Source organism: Enhydra lutris, unplaced genomic scaffold, assembly GCF_002288905.1.
Source record: "Enhydra lutris kenyoni isolate GAN:26980312 unplaced genomic scaffold, ASM228890v2 scaffoldscaffold85, whole genome shotgun sequence".
NCBI classification, from domain to species: domain Eukaryota; kingdom Metazoa; phylum Chordata; class Mammalia; order Carnivora; family Mustelidae; genus Enhydra; species Enhydra lutris.
Window position 1 is genome coordinate 7541509 of NW_019154169.1, and position 21510 is coordinate 7563018.

General features: G+C 51.6%; 1 protein-coding gene across 1 annotated transcript; it reads right to left on the reverse strand.

Annotated features, from left to right (window-relative positions):
- Window positions 1-9954: 9954 nt before the first annotated feature.
- On the reverse strand, window positions 9955-12071 carry LOC111161525 (galectin 7). Its single transcript, XM_022525248.1, has 4 exons — window positions 12042-12071; window positions 11563-11651; window positions 10638-10839; window positions 9955-10211 (listed from the first exon to the last, which is right to left on the reverse strand). The coding sequence occupies exons 1-4, from the start codon at window positions 12054-12056 to the stop codon at window positions 10098-10100; spliced, it is 420 nt and encodes a 139-aa protein (XP_022380956.1). The 5' UTR covers window positions 12057-12071; the 3' UTR covers window positions 9955-10097.
- Window positions 12072-21510: the final 9439 nt, after the last annotated feature.

Below are 21510 nucleotides of genomic sequence, written 5' to 3' on the forward strand. Positions count from 1 at the left end.
CTTGTCACCAGTTTCACCAATAACAGCCCATTTTTAACACATGTTATGCTAATTCTTAAAAATATTTATTTATTTAAAGAGGGGGGGTACCTGGGTGGCTCAGTGGGTTAAGCCTCTGCCTTCAGCTCAGGTCATGATCTCAGGATCCTGGGATCGAGCCCCGCATCGGGCTCTCTGCTCAGCGGGAGCCTGCTTTCCCCTCTCTCTCTGTCTACTTCTATGCCTACTTGTGATCTCTCTATCAAATAAATAAATAAATAAATATTTTTTAAAAAAATAGAGAGAGGGGCGCCTGGGTGGCTCAGTGGGTTAAGCCACTGCCTTCGGCTCAGGTCATGATCTCAGGGTCCTGGGATCGAGCCCCGCATTGGGCTCTCTGCTCAGCAGGGAGCCTGCTTCCTCCTCTCTCTCTACCTGCCTCTCTGCCTGCTTGTGATCTCTCTCTGTCAAATAAATAAATAAAATCTTTAAAAAAAATAAAAATAAAAAATAGAGAGAGAGAGAGCACGTGCATGCGCTTGAGCTGGGGGGGCAGTTGGAGAGGGAAAGAGAATCTCCCAGCAGTCTCCCCACTGACTGCAGAGCCCACATGGGGCCCATCTCACAACCCTAAGATCATGTCCTGAGCCCAAACCAAGACCTGAATGCTTAACCGACTGAGCCACCCAGGCACCCCAATATATTTTTTAAAGTAAACTCCATGTCCAACATGGGGCTTGAACTCACGACCCTGAGATCAAGACCTGAGCTGAGATCCAGAGTTGGCTAACACACTTAACCAACTAAGCCACCTGGGCCCCCCAAAAACCCATTTCTAATATTCATCATGCTAATGAATGAAGTCTCTCGTGTGTATCAGAGGTAACTGGTTGAAGCTCTTGTAGTTGGCTTTTCATCAGATGCTGGCTGTTCTGGAATGTGTCTTCCAGCTTAGGCTGCCTGAGGGGTCTCTGGAATGTACCAAATGCTTCACATATTTGTATCATCGTGTGTCTGAGCTTGAGGTCCTTAGAAACGGACCCAGAGACTAAGGGCTGCGTGCAGAAGGGATACTGCTGATTGGCCTCAGCTGACACCCCCAAAGGGAAGTGAAGGGGGCAGGATCGGGCTGCAGGAAAAGATTCACACAACTTGGCTGAGACAAGCCTCAGACAATGCTATGAGGGGATTTGGAGCTGGGGTGGCGGCCCAGCATGGTCCCCAGGGGAAGCAAGGCGATCAAGGCTTTGGATCCCAGTTAGCGTCTGGTCACTGGCATGGGCTACACCCTGGAAAGGGCATGACATTAGGTGAGGCTGTTCTCTGTGACAGAGGCACATCCAGGGAGAGACACAGCCACAAGACGCAGCAGCCCAAAGCCCAGCATTTCCTAGCTCGGTCCACTGAAGGTGCCCGTTCGGGGAATTTCTTCATGGGTTTGTGATTATTTCCAAATCAGAGCAAAGAGTAAAACAATTGCATTGGTTATAGATCAGGCTGGTCTTTGTCCTTTCCATGCTGCTTTGGTGGCCTCATAGAGGCCAAAAACTGGGAAAGAAGAGGCAAAGAATAGTAATAAAGAATAATCATGAGAACTGAAATGATATCAACAAAAACTGGAATGAGTTACTGGGAAGAATGAATAATTATATCACCTCCCTAGTATTACCTAGGGAGAATTAACAGATAACATTTAATTCTTGACATCATTAATTAAGTAACCACGGGTTCAAGTATGGGCTTAAAAAATCTGTGTGTGTCAACTATACTTCAAATAAAGAAAAAGCGGGGTGCCTGGCTGGCTCAGTCGGCAGAGGGAGCAGTTCTTGATCCTGGGGTTCTGGGCTTGAGCCCCACGCTGGGTATAGAGATTACTTAAAAATAAAATGTTTTTAGGGGCACCTGGCTGGCTCAGTGGGTTAAGCCTCTGCCATCGGCTCAGGTGATGATCTCAGGGTCCTGGGATCGAGCCCCGCATCAGGCTCTCTGCTGGGCAGGGAGCCTGCTTCCTCCTCTCTCTCTGCCTGCCTCTCTGCCTGCTTGTGATCTCTGTCTCTCTGTGTCAAATAAATAAATAAAATCTTTAAAAAAAATCAGTAAAACATTCTCCAAAAAACAATCTGATTTAAAAAATGGACACAGGACCTGAGTAGACATTTTTCCAAAGAAGACACACAGATGGCCAACGGACACCTGAGAAGATGCTCACCATCACGCCTCATCAGGATGTAAATCAAAACCACAATGAGATGTCACCTCGCACCCGCCAGAAGGGCTAAAATCAACAACACAAGAAACAGCAGGTGTTGGTGAGAATGTGGAGAAAAGAAACCCTCGTGCACTGTCTGGGGGAATGCAGACTGTGCAGTCGTTGTGGAAAACAGTATGGAGGTTCCTCAAAAAATTAAACATGGAAATCCCATTGATCCAACAATTCCACCTCTGGGTATTTATCCAAAGAGAGTGGGGCACCTGGTGGCTCAGTCCATTAAGTGTCTGCCTTCAGTTCAGGTCATGATTCTGGGGTCCTGGGGTCCAGCCCCAAGTCGGGCTCCCTGCTCAGTGCAGTATCTGCTTCTCTCTCTTCCTCTGCTCCTGCCCTGGCTCATGCACGTTCTCTTGATCACAAATAAATAAATACATAAAATTATTTTTATTTTTATTTTTTAATATTTTATCCCCCAATAAATAATTAAAATAATTAAATAATTTTAAGATTTAACCCACCCCAGTAAATAAAATATTTTTTTAAAAAGATAATGAAAACATTAACTCAAAAAATATCTGTACCTCCATGTTCATCCTGGTCACGATGCCAGAGTTCTGGGACTGAGACCTGCATCGCGCTCCCTACGCAGTGGGGAGTCTGCTTCTCCCTCTGCCCTTCACCCCGCTTGTGTTCTCTCTCCCTCTCAAATAAATAAAATCTTTAAACAAGAAAAAAGGTTTAAAAACGCAAGCTCGGGGCACCTGGGTGGTTCAGTGGGTTAAGCCTCTGCCTTCGGCTCAGGTCATGATCCCAGGGTCCTGGGATCAAGCCCCACATCAGGCTCTCTGCTCAGCAGGGAGCCTGCTTCCCCCTCTCTCTGCCTGACTCTCTGACTGCTTGTGATCTCTGTCTGTCAGATAAATAAATAAAATCTTAAAAAAAATAAAAATAAAAACACAAGCTCATAGAGAACAGATTGGTAGTTGCCTGAGGTGGGCAAAGTGGATGAAGGGGGTCAAAATGCACAAACTCCCATTTGTACAATAAGTAAGTCCTGGGCGTGTAATGTACAGCATAGTGACTATAGTGAATGATACCTTATTAAATATTTTAAAGTTTTTTTTTAATTTTATTTATTTATTTGGGACAGAAAGAGAGATCACAAGTAGGTGGAGAGGCAGGCAAAGAGAGAGAGGAGGAAGCAGGCTCCTCGCTGAGCAGAGAGGCCGATGCAGGGCTCGATCCCAGGACCCTGGGATCATGACCTGAGCCAAAGGAGGAGGCTTTAACCCACTGAGCCACCCAGGCACCCCAATATTTGTAAGTTCTTAAGAAAGTAAATCTTAGGGACGCCTGGGTGGCTCAGTTGGTTAAGTGTCCAACTCTTGATTTTGTTCGTGGGTGATCTCATGGGTCCTGGGATCTAGTCCCACATTGGGCTCTCTGCTCCGCAGGGAGTCTGCTTGAGATTCCCTCTCTCTCTCTCTCTCCCTCCCTCTGCCCCTCCATCTGCTCCCTCTCTCTCTAAAATAAATAAACAGATCTCAAAAAAAAAAAAAAAAAGAAAGTAAGTAAGTAAATCTTAGAAGTTCTCATCAAGGGGCGCCTGGGTGGCTCAGTCGTTAAGTGTCTGCCTTTGGCTCAGGTCATAATCCCAGGTCCTGGGATGGAGCCCCATGTCAGGCTCCCCACTCAGTTGGAAGTGTGCTTCTCCCTCTCCCCCTGCTTGTTCTCTGTCTCTCTTTCTCTCAAATGAATAAATAAAATATTTTTAAAAAATTTAAAAATAGGGGGCGCCTGGGTGGCTCAGTGGGTTAAAGCCTCTGCCTTCGGCTCAGGTCATGATCCCAGGGTCCTGGGATCGAGCCCCACATCAGGCTCTCTGATCAGCGGGGAGCCTGCTTTCCTTCCTCTCTCTCTGCCTGCCTCTCTGCCTACTTGTGATCTCTGTCTGTCAAACAAATAAATAAAATCTTTAAAAAAAAATAAAAAAATAAAAAATAAAAATAAATAAAAGTTCTCATCAAAAGAAAGAACACTATGACACTGTGTGGTGATGGATGTTAACTAGACTTATTGTGATGATCATTTCACGATGTGTGCAAATACTGAATGACTGACGCCGTTGAAACTACTATGATGCTCTATGTCAACTACACTTCAATTTTAAAAAACCGGGACCAGAGAGCACTCTGTCTAGTTCTGGTCCTCAAAGTAAATAAAATCTTGAACAAGACTATAACTTTAAAATAATAATAATAATAATAATAATAATAATAATATATGCAAAAAATCCAGAAGTTCCTTGTAAGTTACTGGCTTCTAATAAAAATGACTTCTTTGGGGCTCCTGGCTGGCTCAGTTGGTTAAGCCTCCAACTCCTGATTTCCACTGAGGTCATGATCTCAGGGTCAGGAGATGGAGCCCAAGTGGGGCTCTGGCTCAGTGGGGAGGCTGCTTCTCTCCCTCTTCCTCTCCTTCCTCCCCTCCACTCTGATTGCGCTTTCTCTCTCTCTCTAAAATAAATAAGTAAATCTTTAAAAAAAAGACTTTATTGTTTCACAACTTTGTTGACTTCTGCAATGCTGCTATCTAAAGATAATGACACAGGGGCACCCGGCTGGCTCAGTTGGGGGACCAACTGATTCCTGATCTCGGGGTCATGACTCTACACGTTGGGGGTAGAGATTACTTAAATAAATAAAACTTAAAAATATAAATAAAGATAATGACACAATTTTTGAGGTTGTAACATGCCTGTGAGATGACTATTTTTTTCCTCCCACAGTGATGAATATAGTGACTTTGAACTTGACAATCCTGTGTTTGCTTTCTTTTAAATGCATGTTGTATATTTCATTTGGCAAGCCAGTCCTTCTAAAACTTGGACTCCCTTGCAATCCATCTTGGCAAGCAAAATGTTTTTCTTTTTCTTTGCTGAAAAGAAAATGGAGGTTTTGAATAATATATAATTATATTACATATAATATTAATTAATAATAAATTAACCTTAATAAGATTAATTTAAGAGCTATATATATATTTTTTTTTCAAGCATCGATCAAACATTTACAAAAACTCAATTTTAAAAATAAGAAGCAGAGGTGCCTGGGTGGCTCAATCCTTTAAGTGGCTGAATGTTAGTTTCCACTTGGGTCAAGATCTCAGGGTTGATAGATTGAGCCTCATGTCGGCTCTGGGCTCCGTGCTCAGTGTGGAGTCTGCTCAAGATTCTCTCTCTCCCTCTCCCTCTGCCCCTTTCCCTGCTTGCCTGTGCTCACTCTCTCTCTAAAATAATTAAATAAAATATTAAAAAACAATAATAAGCGAGGGTGCCTGGCTGGCTCAGTCGGTGGTCTATGTGCCTCTTGATCTCGGGGTCATGAGTTTGAGGCCCAAGTTCAGTGCAGAGATTACCTTAAAAAAGGGGAAAAAAGGGGGGCGCCTGAGTAGCTCAGTCTGTTAGGCATCTGCCTTCAGTTCAGGTCATTATCCCAGGGTTCTGGGTTCGAGTGCCATGTCAGCTCCCTGCTCAGCGGGGAGTCTGCTTCTCCCTGTGCCTGCACCTTCCCCCTGCTTGTGCTCTCTCTCTCTCTCTCAAATAATTAAATAAGATATTTTTAAAAAGAAGAAAAGAACAAGCATTCTATAGGGATTTGTTAAACAATAGATAAATTCCAATTATAATCAGGATAAGACAATATGGCTACCCTCACTATCATTCTGGAAATATTAGACATTGTAATAAGATATAAAGGAGATGTAACATGTATAGTGGCTCCAATAGAATTAGAAATTAGCAAAAATTAGAAAAGCAGAAATCTGATAAGATTCAGAAATTTAATAAACACTCATAACTTCCATAGGTGAAGAGAGATATAATTACAGACTATCTACAAAACAATGCATATTAATTAAAACACTATTCTCAGAATATATTATAGTAAGAGATACATTAATAGACTTAAGTTATTTTATTAAATAAGAAAGCATGAAGCAGTAAACTAAATACATGTAACTTTTTTTTTTTTAAGATTTTACTTATTTATTTGACAGACAGAGATCACAAGTAGGCAGAGAGGCAGGCAGAGAGAGAGGGGGAAGCAGGCTCCCTGCTGAGCAAAGAGCCCAATGCGGGGCTCGATCCCAGGACTCTGAGATCATGACCTGAGCTGAAGGCAGAGGCTTAACCCACTGAGCCACCCAGGCGTCCCACGGTTTTTTTTTTTGTTTTGTTTTTAACATTTTATTTATTTGACAGAGAGAGACACAGCAAGAGAGGGAACACAAACAAGGGGAGAGGGAGAGGGAGAAGCAGGTTTCCCACCAAGCAGGGAGCCTGATACAGGGCTTGATCCCAGGACCCTGGGGTCATTACCCGAACTGAAGGCAGATGCTTAACGACTGAGCCACCCAGGGACCCCATGAAATTTTTTTTAAAAGATTTTATTTATTTATTTGAGAGAGAATGAGTGAGAGAGAGCACGAGAGAGGAGAAGGTCAGAGGGAGAAGCAGACTCCCCAAGGAGCTGGGAGCCCGATGCGGGACTCGATCCTGGAAGTCCGGGATCATGACCTGAGCTGAAGGCAGTCGCTCAACCAACTGAGCCACCCAGGCGCCCCCCATGAAATTTTTAAATAAAACAAAATAGGGGGGAAAATAAACACAAAATAAATTAGACACTCAGAGAAGCAATAAAATGGATACAGGCACTGTTGTACACTGAAATCTACAAACCATTGTTGAAAGAAATTAAAGATCTCAGTAAATGGGAAGATATCCCACATTCATGGATTCGAAGACTTAATATTAAGATGGCAATATTCCCCAAATTAATCTACCATTTCAATATAATACCTATCAAAATCACAGCTATTTTTTTTTTTTTTTAGAAACTGACAAGGTGGGCACCTGAGTGGCTCAGTGGGTTAAACCTCTGCCTTCGGCTCAGGTCATGATCTCAGGGTCCTGGGATCGAGTCCTGCATTGAGCTCTCTGCATGGCAGGGAGCCTGCTTCCTCCTCTCTCTCTCTCTGCCTGCCTCTCTGCCTACTTGTGATCTCTCTCTGTCAAATAAATAAATAAAATCTTAAAAAAAAAGAAACTGACAAGGTAATTCTAAAGGTTATTTGGAAAAAAATACAAAACAATTTTGTAAAAGAAAAAAGGTAAAGGACTCAAAGTTTCTGATTTCAAAATCACAGTGATCAAGATGGTGATATTGGGATGAGGGTAGACATAGGCAAATGGAACAGAGTTGAAGGTCCAGAAATAAATACATGCACCTATGATCAACTAAGTATCAATGTGTGTGTCAAGATGAGGCAATGAGGAAAGAACAGTGTTTTCAACTGGAAATCTACGTGCAAAAAAAGTTGAGCCCCAATTTCACAATCTACACAAAAATTAACTAAAATGATTTATCTGTATTTATTTGAAATGAAAGACAAAAAGTTTTAAGTACAACACAAACTCTAATTTTTCCTGAGCTCTTTATCAGTAAGTTGCCAACATGCTGCCTCTTCATTTAAATTTTTTCTTTTTCTTTCTTTTTTTCTTTCCTTCCTTCCTTTCTTTCTCCCTTCCTCCTTCTCTTCCCTTCTCTTTCTCCCTTCCTTCCTCTCTTACTTTCTCTCTCACTCGCTCTTTTTTCCTTCCTTCCTTCATTTATTTAGAGATGTCTGGGTGGCTCGGCTGGTTAAGCCTCTGCCTTCAGCTCTGGTCACGATCCCAGGGTCCTTGATCATCAGGGAGCCTGCCTCTCCCTCTGTCTGCGGCTCCCCCTGCTTGTGCTTTCTCTCTCTGAAATAAATAAGTAAAATCTTTTTTTTTTTTAGATAAACTGAGTCATATTAAACATATTTTTAAAAGAATTTATTTATTTATTTTTTAAGATCTTATTTATTTACTTGGCAGAGAGCGAGAGAGTACAAGCATGGGGAGCAGCAGGCAGAAGGAGAGGGAGAAGCAGGCTCCCTTCCGAGCAGGGAGCCCCACGTGGGGCTCTATCCCAGGACCTTGAGACCATGACCTGGGCCGAAGGCAGACACCCAACGACTGAGCCACCCAGGTGCCCCCCAAAAAGAATTTATTTATTTGACAGAGAATGAGAGAAGGATAGAGAGAGAGAGCACAAGCAGGGGGAGCAGCAGAAGGAGAGGGAGAAGCAGGCTCCCCACTGAGCCTAGAACCCCAGCCTGGGACTCCATCCCAGGACGCTGGGATCATGACCTGACTGGAAGGCAGACGCTTAATTGACAGAGACACCCAGGTGCCCCTCAAATATTTCTTAATATGTAGTAATATTTTGTATAAACATGAACATTCTCCACAATATACACGGTAATACAGAAGTGAAAATCAGGAAATTAACACCAGTGAATCACTATCATCCAACTTAGTTTACCAGTTGTGCCAACATTGTCTTATCTTTCACTGTCCTTTTCCAAATTTGTACCCAATGGGTAGGTACAAATTTCTTTTTAAATGTTAAATGTTTTTAAATGTTTAAATGTTAAATGGTCAAAAACTACAATGACACAAATGAAATAAAAATTAATTAATTTAACAAAGATCCCTGGTGTACCAATGGGTGTTAGATTTCTAATGTCTCTCACTGGGAGAGGAAGACCGAAGGTGCCACAGCCCACCCATAAATATACAAAGAAGGGCCCAGAATGGAGAGGGGCTGCTCCACGTTGAAGCTCGGAAGTGCAGAGAAAGTTCAGTTCTGATTCGAATTCACCCAGATTTGGAGATCACACAGAATTCTGCATCTTCAGAGGAAACTAAAGTAAAAGCACCCTCGCTCTACGCCCATTGACGATATTGCACCATCGGCAGAGGCCAGAGGGAGGCGACGTGTCCTACATCTCTCCAAGGGATCCCAGGCCGGAAACCGCAGGCAAAACCCTCCAGAGGCGTGGCTCCCGACTTTGCCCAGACTCCCCGCCAGGGCCCGAACCGCAGTGAGGGAACCTTGCCAGCTGACCCGAACTATCTCACAATTAGGAACACGGCCATTGCAGAGTGTTGCGGCCGCGGAGTCATGACCTCCCTCCAACCACAGCCATTAAGTAACGAGCAGCCACCTCCTCGGATCAGAAACGCACCGCCTAGCGGTGGGGGCGACTGGGCGTCTGTGTGGGGGCGTAAACTACCCCGATCCCACCCCGTTGCCACTCCGGCAGGGAGCCGGCGGCCGGAGCCGTGCAGGAGCCCAGGTGGAAGAAGTGTGGGAATGGGGCGCGTGCCCGCAGCGGGGACTCAGAGGCCCGATCGTCCTGACCCCCGTCCGCTCCGCAGGTAGATGCCGCTCCAGTGCGCGTTTGCTCCGGGGCGCACGGGCGGGGGCCAGTCCCGACTCTGGGACAGCTGGGAGCCCGGCGACGCCCCGTGAGCTGTCCGGCCCCACCCCCCGCCAGCCGGCTCCCCGCACCCACACCGGTCCCAGGCCGCGTCGCCGCCAGCTCGGGCTCTCCAAGGGACCAGGCGTGCGGGGACTCGCAACCCCTGTGTGCAGATGCACGCACACCGAGCTCCGTTGCTCCGCAGACCGGGCGCCAGGCGGAGCTTGCGCGGGCTCCGAAACCCATCAGGTCCCCCCACCCGCACTGCCCTGGGCTGCTCTGCCCAGCGCGGCTGGAAGACGACCCCAGACACAGCCCCACCCAATCGCGACCCTCCAGAGCCCGCCCAGCCACACACCGGCCCCCCACAGAGGGTCCCGCACCCCGACTCGGCCGCGGAATCGCTGTGGAACCCTTAGAGTCTTCCCCTCTCTGAACCTGCTTTCCGCGTCTGGACGCAGGAGACACAGACACGGAGCAGGCGCACCGACGTGGGCCGAAACTTTATTTGCCATTCCCGGACCCCAGCGCCCCCCAGCCCCTGGGGAGGCAGGGGGTCTCAGAAGATCTTCACGGAATCCAGCTGCAGGTCCCCGCCCACCTCCAAGAGGCGCACGCGCGCGGGCGGGATCCGGTAGCGGAAGTGGTGATACTCCGAGTCGCCGACCACCGCCTGCGGGGACGCGGGGTGCGCGCTGAGTGCCCGAGGCCTACTGCGGGGGCGGGGGTCCCTCCCGACTCCGACCCGCGCCGTGTGCCTGCCGCGCCCACTGGCAGCGGGGACCGGCCCGCGGGCGCGTGTTTCTCGGCCTGTCTCCCCACCCAGCCTTGCCCCTGCCCCAGAGCCTCGATCTCGCACTGTCGGGGAGAAAACCGGGGCCCCGCTGCCCGGCTAGGGGACACCCACCCTCTGAGCACTTGGCTCTTGCGCGCTGGTCCTTGTCGCTGCCGCACCCCGGACTGCTGACACTAGTGGGGATGCACCAGGGGAAGAAGAGGGACGCGGAAAACCCCTGTCCCTGGCCCCGCATGGCCACACCTCTGCCGCCTCCACCAACAGCCTCTCTGGCTTCCACGCCTGTAGGTAGCGGGGACCCACCTTGAAGCCTTCTTCCGTGGCAATAAGGAACACTTCGAAAGGCTGCCCGTGCTGGAAGGGAATGCCTGAGCCACGCTCCTCTTGGCCCCAGGTTCCCTGCTCCAGGGTGTTGAAGACCACCGTGGATTGATCCAGGCGGGGATTGAAATGCAGGGCGGCCTCACTCCCTGGGGCCTCACTGCACAGCAGGTTCACATAGAACCTGGCAGTTGCGGGTGGGGGGCGGTGAGAGATATACCGTCAGAGGCCGAGAACCACCAAATCAAGATCAAGAACCTATGGACTGGATTCTCGGGGGCAGGACATACAAATTTACTGAGAACTGAGAATGTTAAAACCACAGAAGGAGGACTGTGGACTGGTGGCTACAACCAATTTCAGGGCATCCAAAAACTTGTGGGGACCCTGGACACACATCCACCTACACGAAGATCACGGTGCTATGGCTTGGGTCCCCTTCATTTCCAAAGCTTCTAAGAGTTGCCATGAATCATGGTGCCAATGGCCAGGGTGCTCCCCATTCCTAAGGGCTAGGAACAATACCACGGACCCCATTATTCCTGGCATTATAGATTCTGAGAAATCCCACAGTTCCCGAACCAGGACGTCTTGGGTTTCCCAGATGATCAGGGCACCTCCAGAACACTGGACATGTTTCCAAATTGCCTGGGGATGCAGACTGGGAGTCACAGGACTACAGGGAAGAACCCTGAGACTGCCTTGGATCCCCCAGATTCCCAGGACACATAGGGACCCCAGCTTGTACACAGCCATGGGACAAATCAGTGAAGACAGATTCCAGAAAGTCAGTGATGCCCTGGGGATTCCAAGACCCTGGTGGACATAGGTGGCTCCGGCTCCCTTGAGTCTGGACTGGAAAGAGGTCAGCTTGTCCCACCCTTACCACGTGGGCCTGGGGTCTCACCTGCCAGCCTTTTCTGGGATGACACCACGGATCCTCATCACAGTTCCCACTCGGATGCCCTCGGGCAGCGAGGTCTTGTGGGGAACGTTCTGTAGGACCAGCGGCAGGGAGATCCAAGGGAACCAGGGACACACATGACAGAGACAGATGGGTCAGCCCCAGGGAAAAAACGGTCAGGACCACACCAGCAGAATCACTGAGAAGAAAGACCACGGAGAGAAAGGAGAGAGAGAGCCAGAGCCAGGCAGAGGTGGGGACAGAAACATAGAGAATCCACAGAAGAGAGAGAATCCAAGAGCAGATGGGAACATTGGGTTGGGTTGGGTCAACCCAAAAGCCACAGCCCAGACACCTCCTGGCACACCCCAACACCCCCTTTCTCCTTTCAAACACGAGACCTCAGGTGGGCCCAGACCCTCCCCTATTCCCGGACAGCCTTGAGTCCAAGACCCCCAGCCCCAGGGCCCCGAGGCACTCACAGAACTCCCTGCCATGGCTGGGACAGTGGGGCAGACAATGGCGCTGGTGGGGATGGCTGCTGGGTCCTTAAATAAAAGTGGGGCGTGGCAGGCCAGGCTGACTCACCCCCTCCCCATTTCCACACCCACCACCCACACCTGGCACAGACCCTAGCCCTGGGGCCACCTGGCTCAGAACCTTCTTTCTGGAGCTCCTGCCTTCCCTCCATTCCCGAGGGTTCCCAGGTGCGCTGCCCCCTCTCCTTTCAGCTAATAATGATGAAGACAGCTCCTAAGGAAATATGGGGAACAGAGGGGACTGGGTGAGCCACCACCCATCCAGTCCTGTCTTCCTGCTGCTTGGCAGCAAGAAAAGAGGGTTTTGCCCATTTTATCTTGGGAGACTTGGCCCCGAGAGGCCCCGCCGGGGGGCTGGGTTTCCGGGCCCTCCTCCCAGGCTGGGACCTGCCACCCAGGGCTGAGGCTGCGGCCCTGACAGGGACATGCCCATTTGGGCCCCTGACCCTGGCCTCAGCCACAGCCCTGGGAGAGGGGCTTTGAGGGGCAACGGGTTCGCCTGATGGGTGGCGCCACGACCCTGGGGCCTAGAGCGGTGCCTGGCACACAGGAAGGGCTCTGCGAATGCAGGGGAGAGGAGGCACGAAAAAGGCCCTGCGCCATTTCGGAGGCCTCGGTGCGCCTGTGCACACGGGACCCGCTTGCACTCGCAGCTGAAGCCCAGGCTCTGGGGGTGACGGTCATCCCCGTTGTACCACCATGGACACTGAGGCTCAGGGAGGGGAGGCCCTTTGCCCAAAGCTGCGGGCTGGGTGCTACCTTGTAGCCACTGTGGCTCTGCCTTTCCTCCTCTCGGGCACTTTGTGTCTGGCATTTTCCATCCCTGTGAGTCAGTGCCCTAGTCCCCGTCCTGGGCCCTCTGGTTCCCATACCCTCTCCCAGGTGTCCCTGTCTGCCTCTAGCCTCTAAAGCTCTGTCTTGTGACGCCTGGGTGGCTCAGTCAGTCCAGTGTCTCAACTGTTGATTTCACTCGGGTCATGATCTCAGGGTGGTGAGATCGAGCCCAGTATAGGACTCGCGACTGGCCAGAACCTGCTTAAGATTCTCTCTCTCCCACAGCCCCTCCCTGCTCAAATAAGTTAATGAATGAATAAATGAACGAATGAATCAATCAATCTATCTACCTACCTACCTACCTATCTCTGTCCTGTTGCATCTCCCCAATCTGCGGCCACTCTCCCAGCTAGCGCTCAGGTCTAGGGAGCACAGGGCACCCACACCCACACCCGGTTGGAGGAGAACACCATGGAGCCCTCTTCCACCCAGGTCCCATAGCCCAAGACTCCAGAAGAGGAATTCAGGATAGGACATGGGGGGGAGGGCAGACGGAGAACACTGAAAGATGCTTCTGGGAGGCAGGGAAGAGGCAGGGTGAGGAAGCTGTACAGAACCCCCTCCTAGTAGCCCAGCAGCCCTCCTCCCCAGATGTACCACCCCACTTCCATCCCCCACTCCCACCCCACCCCACAGGGGGAGGATCCCTGGGGCAGAGGACAGAATGGAAAGTTTGGGTGGAGACAACCAGACTCAGAACCTGATCCACCACCTGACTGCCCCCCAGGCTTCCCAGACTCTCCATCCCCCCACCACACGAGGCAGCCCGGTGGGGGCACAGTCTGGGAGCCAAGGCCCCAGAGAGTGAGGCTGGGCAGTTGCGTTGGGCCTGGCGGGGATGGCAGAAGCACCCCATTTTGCAGAGCAGAACACTGAGGCCTGGGGAGGAGCAGCTTCTCATCCTAGGCCACACAGCAGGGTGGGTGGGATGGGGCTGGGCGGGAGGCCTGGGTGTGGCCCAGGACTGGACATCAGGACTTCCAGAAGAGGGCACAGGGGACCTGAGGCTCGAGCCCCAGCCCCTGATCGGGTCCCAGGATGATGGCCAGGGCAGGGTGTCCACTCTCTCGGCCTCCTTCTCTGGGGCTCCTGGCGCCAGCGACTCAGCCTTCTCCTGAGCTCCTCCTCTGGCTGGAGATTGCTTCACACGCTGCCAGCCTGCAAGTCCCAACGCGACTTCGCTGTTTGGCTAAATGTTGGCATTCGATCTCTTATCGCCGTGATCGCCGGCTCCTTTCTCAGAACTCAGAGATGCGCAACCTTGCCGGCCCCTATTCTCCGGCATCCATATTCTTCATATCAGTTCTCGAGTATCTTCTGGAGTTTTTTTTTTTTTTTTTTCATTTCCAAGGAGTTCCGAATGTGTAATTTCCCAATACTCTTTCTTCCTTTTCCCTGAGCTACACTCTGCTGTCCTACAATATGCCGGGTGTCACAGAATGATGATGACTTTTGACAAACGTGTAGATGGGAGCAACCACCAGCCCCGTCGAGACTCCTCGAGCCCCAGAGACAGCCAGCCCCCCTCTGCCTGCCCAGTTCAGCTGGCATGATGGGGAACTAGAGGGGTGGCCAGCAGGCTGAGTGGGCTGAACTCCCCCTCCTTCGGGACAGAAGTCGGGTGCACGAAAAGGAGCTCACTGTGCCCGCCGGGGGCATGGGCATGGAGGGTCCCGGGCTCTGCTAGTGCCAGCTGGTTGGGGGCTTTGGCTTGTTCACGGGGAAGATCACACAGGGCTGCTTTGGGTTTGGAATGGAACATTCCGATGAGGAAAAGAGCACCTTGATAGTCTATTTCTTTTTTTTTTTTAAGATTTTATTTATTTATTTGACACACAGAGATCACAAGTAGGTGGAGAGGCAGGCAGAGAGAGAGGAGGAAGCAGGCTCCCTACCGAACAGAGAGCCAGACTTGATCCCAGGACCTTGAGACTATGACCTGAGCCGAAGGCAGAGGCTTTAACCCACTGAGCCACCCAGGCACCCCAATAGTCTATTTCTTAAGCCCGAAAATCAGCCCAAGTCTCAGGTTGTATTTATACACGGAGTAAATTTCACCAACCCCTCCCTGCAGAGTGGAGGGAGGGTGTCCTCGTTGCTTCCACTGATAAACTGTGTTCAGTAAACTCTCTTCAGTACTCTAAGCTGCAAGTGGGATTTTACCATGTGGTAAGTCTTTCCACTGTCAAGTGCATTCTTCCAAGTCGTAAGTAATTGTTGTAGATGTCCATGCCTGAAGTGGAAATCCACTGGTTCTTCTTTCTCCTCCTCTTCTTCCATCTCTCCTCCCTCCCTCCCTTCCTTGCCTTTGCTGACGGATCGGGTCCTCCGGCCATCAGGTGGGTAGCATCAGGCAGCAGGTGCTGCCTCTGGAGGGTGGGGAGCTGGGGTGGCGGTCGTGGGGGAGGGGCTGCTGCTCCATGCTGGTGGCAGAGGGAGCTGATGAGGAGGGTGCTGGTGAGGAGGTGAAGAGGGTGGTCCGCAGGACCTGGGGTGCGGCTGGGGGCAAAAGGGCAGCTGAGCCCTGGAAGCTCTGCCCCACCAGGAAAGGAGGTACCTGCGGGAGTGACCACAGTGTGGGTGTCTTCCATCACTTTCAGGAGAGGGAGTTCCAGCACGGAAAGGAGAAGACCAGGGAGCTGACTGGCAGCGTCTGCCTGAACTCATGGTTTCATGAAGAATTTTTTCTTGCGGGTTGAGGGGCGCATAGGACAGCAGGGGACATGTATCTCCTTTAAAATTTTTTATTATGGAAAAAATAAATAAATAATTTTAAAAAATTATGTTGGGGCACCTGGGTGGCTCATTTGGTGAAGCGACAGACTCTTGATTTCCACTCAAGTCATGACCTCAAGGTTTGTGGGATTGAGCCCCCCCCCTCAGGCTGCGTTGGGTAGGGAGTCTGCTTGAGAGTCTCTCCCCGTCTCTCTCCCTACCCACACTCTAAATACATTTGTCTAGGGGCACCTGGGTGGCTCAGTGGGCTAAGCCTCTGCCTTTGGCTGGGGTCGTGATCTCAGGGTCCTGGGATGGAGCCTCCCATCGGGCTCTCTGCTTAGCCAGGAGCCTGCCTCCTCCTCTTTCTCTGCCTGCTGCTCTGCTTACTTGTGATCTCTCTCTCTGTCAAATAAATAAAACCTTAAAAAAATTTTTTTCCAATGTTGAAATACAAAAATATAAAGTTACCATGTTACCTTTTTTTCTTTTTTTGGAAGGCAGACACTTAACTGACTGAGCCAGCCAGGCGCCCCACACCAACTTTTTTTATGGATATGGTTCAAAGCGCAAGTTATCCTGTAGCTGTCCCCCACCCCCATCCGGCTCCAAAACTCCCCGCATCCCTCAAACCTGAAACTGGGCACCCACAAGACACTCACTCCCCACCCACGCAGCGCCTGGTGCACCCCCCCCCACCCCGCTTTCTGATTTCTGTCTCACGAACTTGACTACTCCGCAGACCAGGTGGGCGCTTTAATCTCCCACTTGATTCCTGATAACAGGCAAGAAAAAGTCCCTCCTGAGAGATACTGGTCCTGATCCAACGCGAGAGTCACGTTCTTATCGCCACCTTGAGACCTAGAGAATTCTATGCCAACGGGCCCTGGGAAAGTAATTCCTCTCTTCCTTTACCCGCACCACAGAGCAGATTAAGTACTTCTGCACAATTAGCTCGTTGCTGAACTTAATATAAAAGCACGGCGGGGGCACCTGGGTGGCTCAGGTCATGATCTCAGGGTCCTGGGATCGAGCCCCGCATCTGGCTCTCTGCTCAGCCGGAAGCCTGCTTCCCTCTCTCTCTGCCTGCCTCTCTGCCTACTTGTAATCTCCTTCTCTCTCGTCAAATAAATAAATAAAATCTTAAAAAAAAAAAAAAAAAAAGCACGGCGGTTTGGCCATTTCCTTGAGGCTTCTGTTTCCTAAGCGGGACTTGCGGGTCCCGAACAACTTACCTAACCGCGTGTGGGTTTCTCCCGTCCACCTGATACTTCAGTTCGGCTGTCGCGCCCGGAGGAGGGCAGAGGCCTGGTGTTGCCGCCCCTGCAATGTATACACCTATGTCTGGAGTCCTGCGGCCCCACCCTGGGCCCCAGACAAGGCGCGGGAGCCGGGACACTGCCCGCATCTTGGTTCCTGCGGACCGGTGCCTTTCTCTACCAAAGAAGGTTGCAGAAATGGCTGTCTCCAGGGCTCAAACAGGACGTGCCGGGGACAGCTTCCTGTGTCGGTGAAGGAGGAAGCGTTCACGAGGAAGCGTTCACGGACCCGGGGTGCAGACGCAGGTCCAGGTCGTTGTGTGGGACGCCCACAGGCGGGTCTACAGCAGTGAGAGCCCTGCACCACAATAGTGGAGCTATGAGTCTGCTCTGACTGACCTACTCTGACGTATTCTGTCGTACCCCGACGTACTCTGATATACCCTGACGTACTCTGTCGTACCCCGACGTACTCTGATATACCCTGACGTACTCTGTCGTACCCCGACGTACTCTGACTTACCCCGACGTACCCCAACGTACTCTTTCGTACCCCGACGTACTCTGCTGTACCCTGTCGTACCACCGACCTCAGGACCATTTATAAAACCGCTTATAAGAAATAAATTTATTGGGGGTGCCTGGGTGGGTCAGTTGGTTGTCTGCCTTTGGCTCAGGTCATGATCCCAGGGTCCTGGGACCCAGCCACCCCTCCCTTGGGCTCCCTACTTGGTTGGGAGCCTTCTTCTCTCTCTCCCTCTGCTGCTCACCCTGCTTGTGCTCTCTCTGTGTCAAATAAATAAAATCTTTTTAAAAATATTTTTATTTCTCATGGTTCTGGAGGCTGGAAAGTCCATGATCAAGTACATTGACCAGTATATTAGTTGTCTGGTGAGAAGCGGCTTCTTGGTTCATAGATGGTTTTCTTCTGGCTATGTCCTCACATGGCTGAGGGGGAAAGGAGCTCTCTGGGGTCCTTTTGCAAGAGCGCCAACCCCCTCAGCAGCAGATGTGAAGGATGAAATGACAGGATTTGGTGAAGATGATGACATTGGCAGACTTTCCAAGCGCTTCCCACAAAAATGCTAACTAATGACAAAGGACAAATGGGTGACATTCTGGTGGGAAAGCCTGGAACCTGCCACTGGGGAATGTGCCACTAGGGACATGATCCAAGTCAATTCACCTGCCAGAAGACATGGGGAGGTGGCGGGCAGCTAGACAGGATATACGCGGGGTCACTTCTGTGGGTCTTCTGTGGAAAGTGCATAACTGGAATCTAGTGACCAGGATAAATTGACCTCCAACCTTCCCAAGCATCATGATGCTGAAAGACAAAGGAGACTAGGGAGCCAATCCAGATGCCACGAAGAGACCTGACATCAAATCAACACCAGGTTCTTAATTTCTACCCCCACCCGCACACCCAGCTCCTGCGGACCACCCTCTTCTGAGCACCGTCCTCACCAGCTCCCTCTGCCACCAGCATGGAGCAGCAGCCCCTCCCCCCACTACCGCCACCCCAGCTCCCCATGCACCAGAGGCAGCACCTGCTGCCCCACTTGATGGCTGGAGGACCCAATCCATCAGCTAAGGAAATGAAAGGAAGGGAGGGAGGGAGGAGAGATGGAAGAAGAGGAGAAAGAAGAACCAGTGGATTTCCACCTCAGGCATGGACATGTACAATTACTAACCACCTGGAAGAATGCACTTGAGAGTGGAAAGACTTACCACTGAACACATGGTAAAATCCCACGTGCAGCTTAGAGTACTGAGAGTTTACTGAACACAGTTTATCAATGGAAGGAAACAGGACAGAAACTGCCTCCCCTCGCAAGGAGGGGGGGTGAAATTTACTCCGTGTATATATACCACCTGAGGCTTGGGGTGAAATTTACTCCATGTATAAATACCACCTGAGGCTTGGGCTGATTTCCGGGCTTAAGAAATAGACTATCAAGGTGCTCTTTTCCTCATCGGAATGTTCCATTCCAAACCCAAAGCAGCCCTGTGTGATCTTCCCCGTGAACAAGCCAAAGCCCCCAACCAGCTGGCACTAGCAGAGCCCGGGACCCTCCATGCCCATGCCCCCGGCGGGCACAGTGAGCTCCTTTTCGTGCACCCGACTTCTGTCCCGAAGGAGGGGGAGTTCAGCCCACTCAGCCTGCTGGCCACCCCTCTAGTTCCCCATCATGCCAGCTGAACTGGGCAGGCAGAGGGGGGCTGGCTGTCTCTGGGGCTCGAGGAGTCTCGACGGGGCTGGTGGTTGCTCCCATCTACACGTTTGTCAAAAGTCATCATCATTCTGTGACACCCGGCATATTGTAGGACAGCAGAGTGTAGCTCAGGGAAAAGGAAGAAAGAGTATTGGGAAATTACACATTCGGAACTCCTTGGAAATGAAAAAAAAAAAAAAAAAACTCCAGAAGATACTCGAGAACTGATATGAAGAATATGGATGCCGGAGAATAGGGGCCGGCAAGGTTGCGCATCTCTGAGTTCTGAGAAAGGAGCCGGCGATCACGGCGATAAGAGATCGAATGCCAACATTTAGCCAAACAGCGAAGTCGCGTTGGGACTTGCAGGCTGGCAGCGTGTGAAGCAATCTCCAGCCAGAGGAGGAGCTCAGGAGAAGGCTGAGTCGCTGGCGCCAGGAGCCCCAGAGAAGGAGGCCGAGAGAGTGGACACCCTGCCCTGGCCATCATCCTGGGACCCGATCAGGGGCTGGGGCTCGAGCCTCAGGTCCCCTGTGCCCTCTTCTGGAAGTCCTGATGTCCAGTCCTGGGCCACACCCAGGCCTCCCGCCCAGCCCCATCCCACCCACCCTGCTGTGTGGCCTAGGATGAGAAGCTGCTCCTCCCCAGGCCTCAGTGTTCTGCTCTGCAAAATGGGGTGCTTCTGCCATCCCCGCCAGGCCCAACGCAACTGCCCAGCCTCACTCTCTGGGGCCTTGGCTCCCAGACTGTGCCCCCACCGGGCTGCCTCGTGTGGTGGGGGGATGGAGAGTCTGGGAAGCCTGGGGGGCAGTCAGGTGGTGGATCAGGTTCTGAGTCTGGTTGTCTCCACCCAAACTTTCCATTCTGTCCTCTGCCCCAGGGATCCTCCCCCTGTGGGGTGGGGTGGGAGTGGGGGATGGAAGTGGGGTGGTACATCTGGGGAGGAGGGCTGCTGGGCTACTAGGAGGGGGTTCTGTACAGCTTCCTCACCCTGCCTCTTCCCTGCCTCCCAGAAGCATCTTTCAGTGTTCTCCGTCTGCCCTCCCCCCCATGTCCTATCCTGAATTCCTCTTCTGGAGTCTTGGGCTATGGGACCTGGGTGGAAGAGGGCTCCATGGTGTTCTCCTCCAACCGGGTGTGGGTGTGGGTGCCCTGTGCTCCCTAGACCTGAGCGCTAGCTGGGAGAGTGGCCGCAGATTGGGGAGATGCAACAGGACAGAGATAGGTAGGTAGGTAGGTAGATAGATTGATTGATTCATTCGTTCATTTATTCATTCATTAACTTATTTGAGCAGGGAGGGGCTGTGGGAGAGAGAGAATCTTAAGCAGGTTCTGGCCAGTCGCGAGTCCTATACTGGGCTCGATCTCACCACCCTGAGATCATGACCCGAGTGAAATCAACAGTTGAGACACTGGACTGACTGAGCCACCCAGGCGTCACAAGACAGAGCTTTAGAGGCTAGAGGCAGACAGGGACACCTGGGAGAGGGTATGGGAACCAGAGGGCCCAGGACGGGGACTAGGGCACTGACTCACAGGGATGGAAAATGCCAGACACAAAGTGCCCGAGAGGAGGAAAGGCAGAGCCACAGTGGCTACAAGGTAGCACCCAGCCCGCAGCTTTGGGCAAAGGGCCTCCCCTCCCTGAGCCTCAGTGTCCATGGTGGTACAACGGGGATGACCGTCACCCCCAGAGCCTGGGCTTCAGCTGCGAGTGCAAGCGGGTCCCGTGTGCACAGGCGCACCGAGGCCTCCGAAATGGCGCAGGGCCTTTTTCGTGCCTCCTCTCCCCTGCATTCGCAGAGCCCTTCCTGTGTGCCAGGCACCGCTCTAGGCCCCAGGGTCGTGGCGCCACCCATCAGGCGAACCCGTTGCCCCTCAAAGCCCCTCTCCCAGGGCTGTGGCTGAGGCCAGGGTCAGGGGCCCAAATGGGCATGTCCCTGTCAGGGCCGCAGCCTCAGCCCTGGGTGGCAGGTCCCAGCCTGGGAGGAGGGCCCGGAAACCCAGCCCCCCGGCGGGGCCTCTCGGGGCCAAGTCTCCCAAGATAAAATGGGCAAAACCCTCTTTTCTTGCTGCCAAGCAGCAGGAAGACAGGACTGGATGGGTGGTGGCTCACCCAGTCCCCTCTGTTCCCCATATTTCCTTAGGAGCTGTCTTCATCATTATTAGCTGAAAGGAGAGGGGGCAGCGCACCTGGGAACCCTCGGGAATGGAGGGAAGGCAGGAGCTCCAGAAAGAAGGTTCTGAGCCAGGTGGCCCCAGGGCTAGGGTCTGTGCCAGGTGTGGGTGGTGGGTGTGGAAATGGGGAGGGGGTGAGTCAGCCTGGCCTGCCACGCCCCACTTTTATTTAAGGACCCAGCAGCCATCCCCACCAGCGCCATTGTCTGC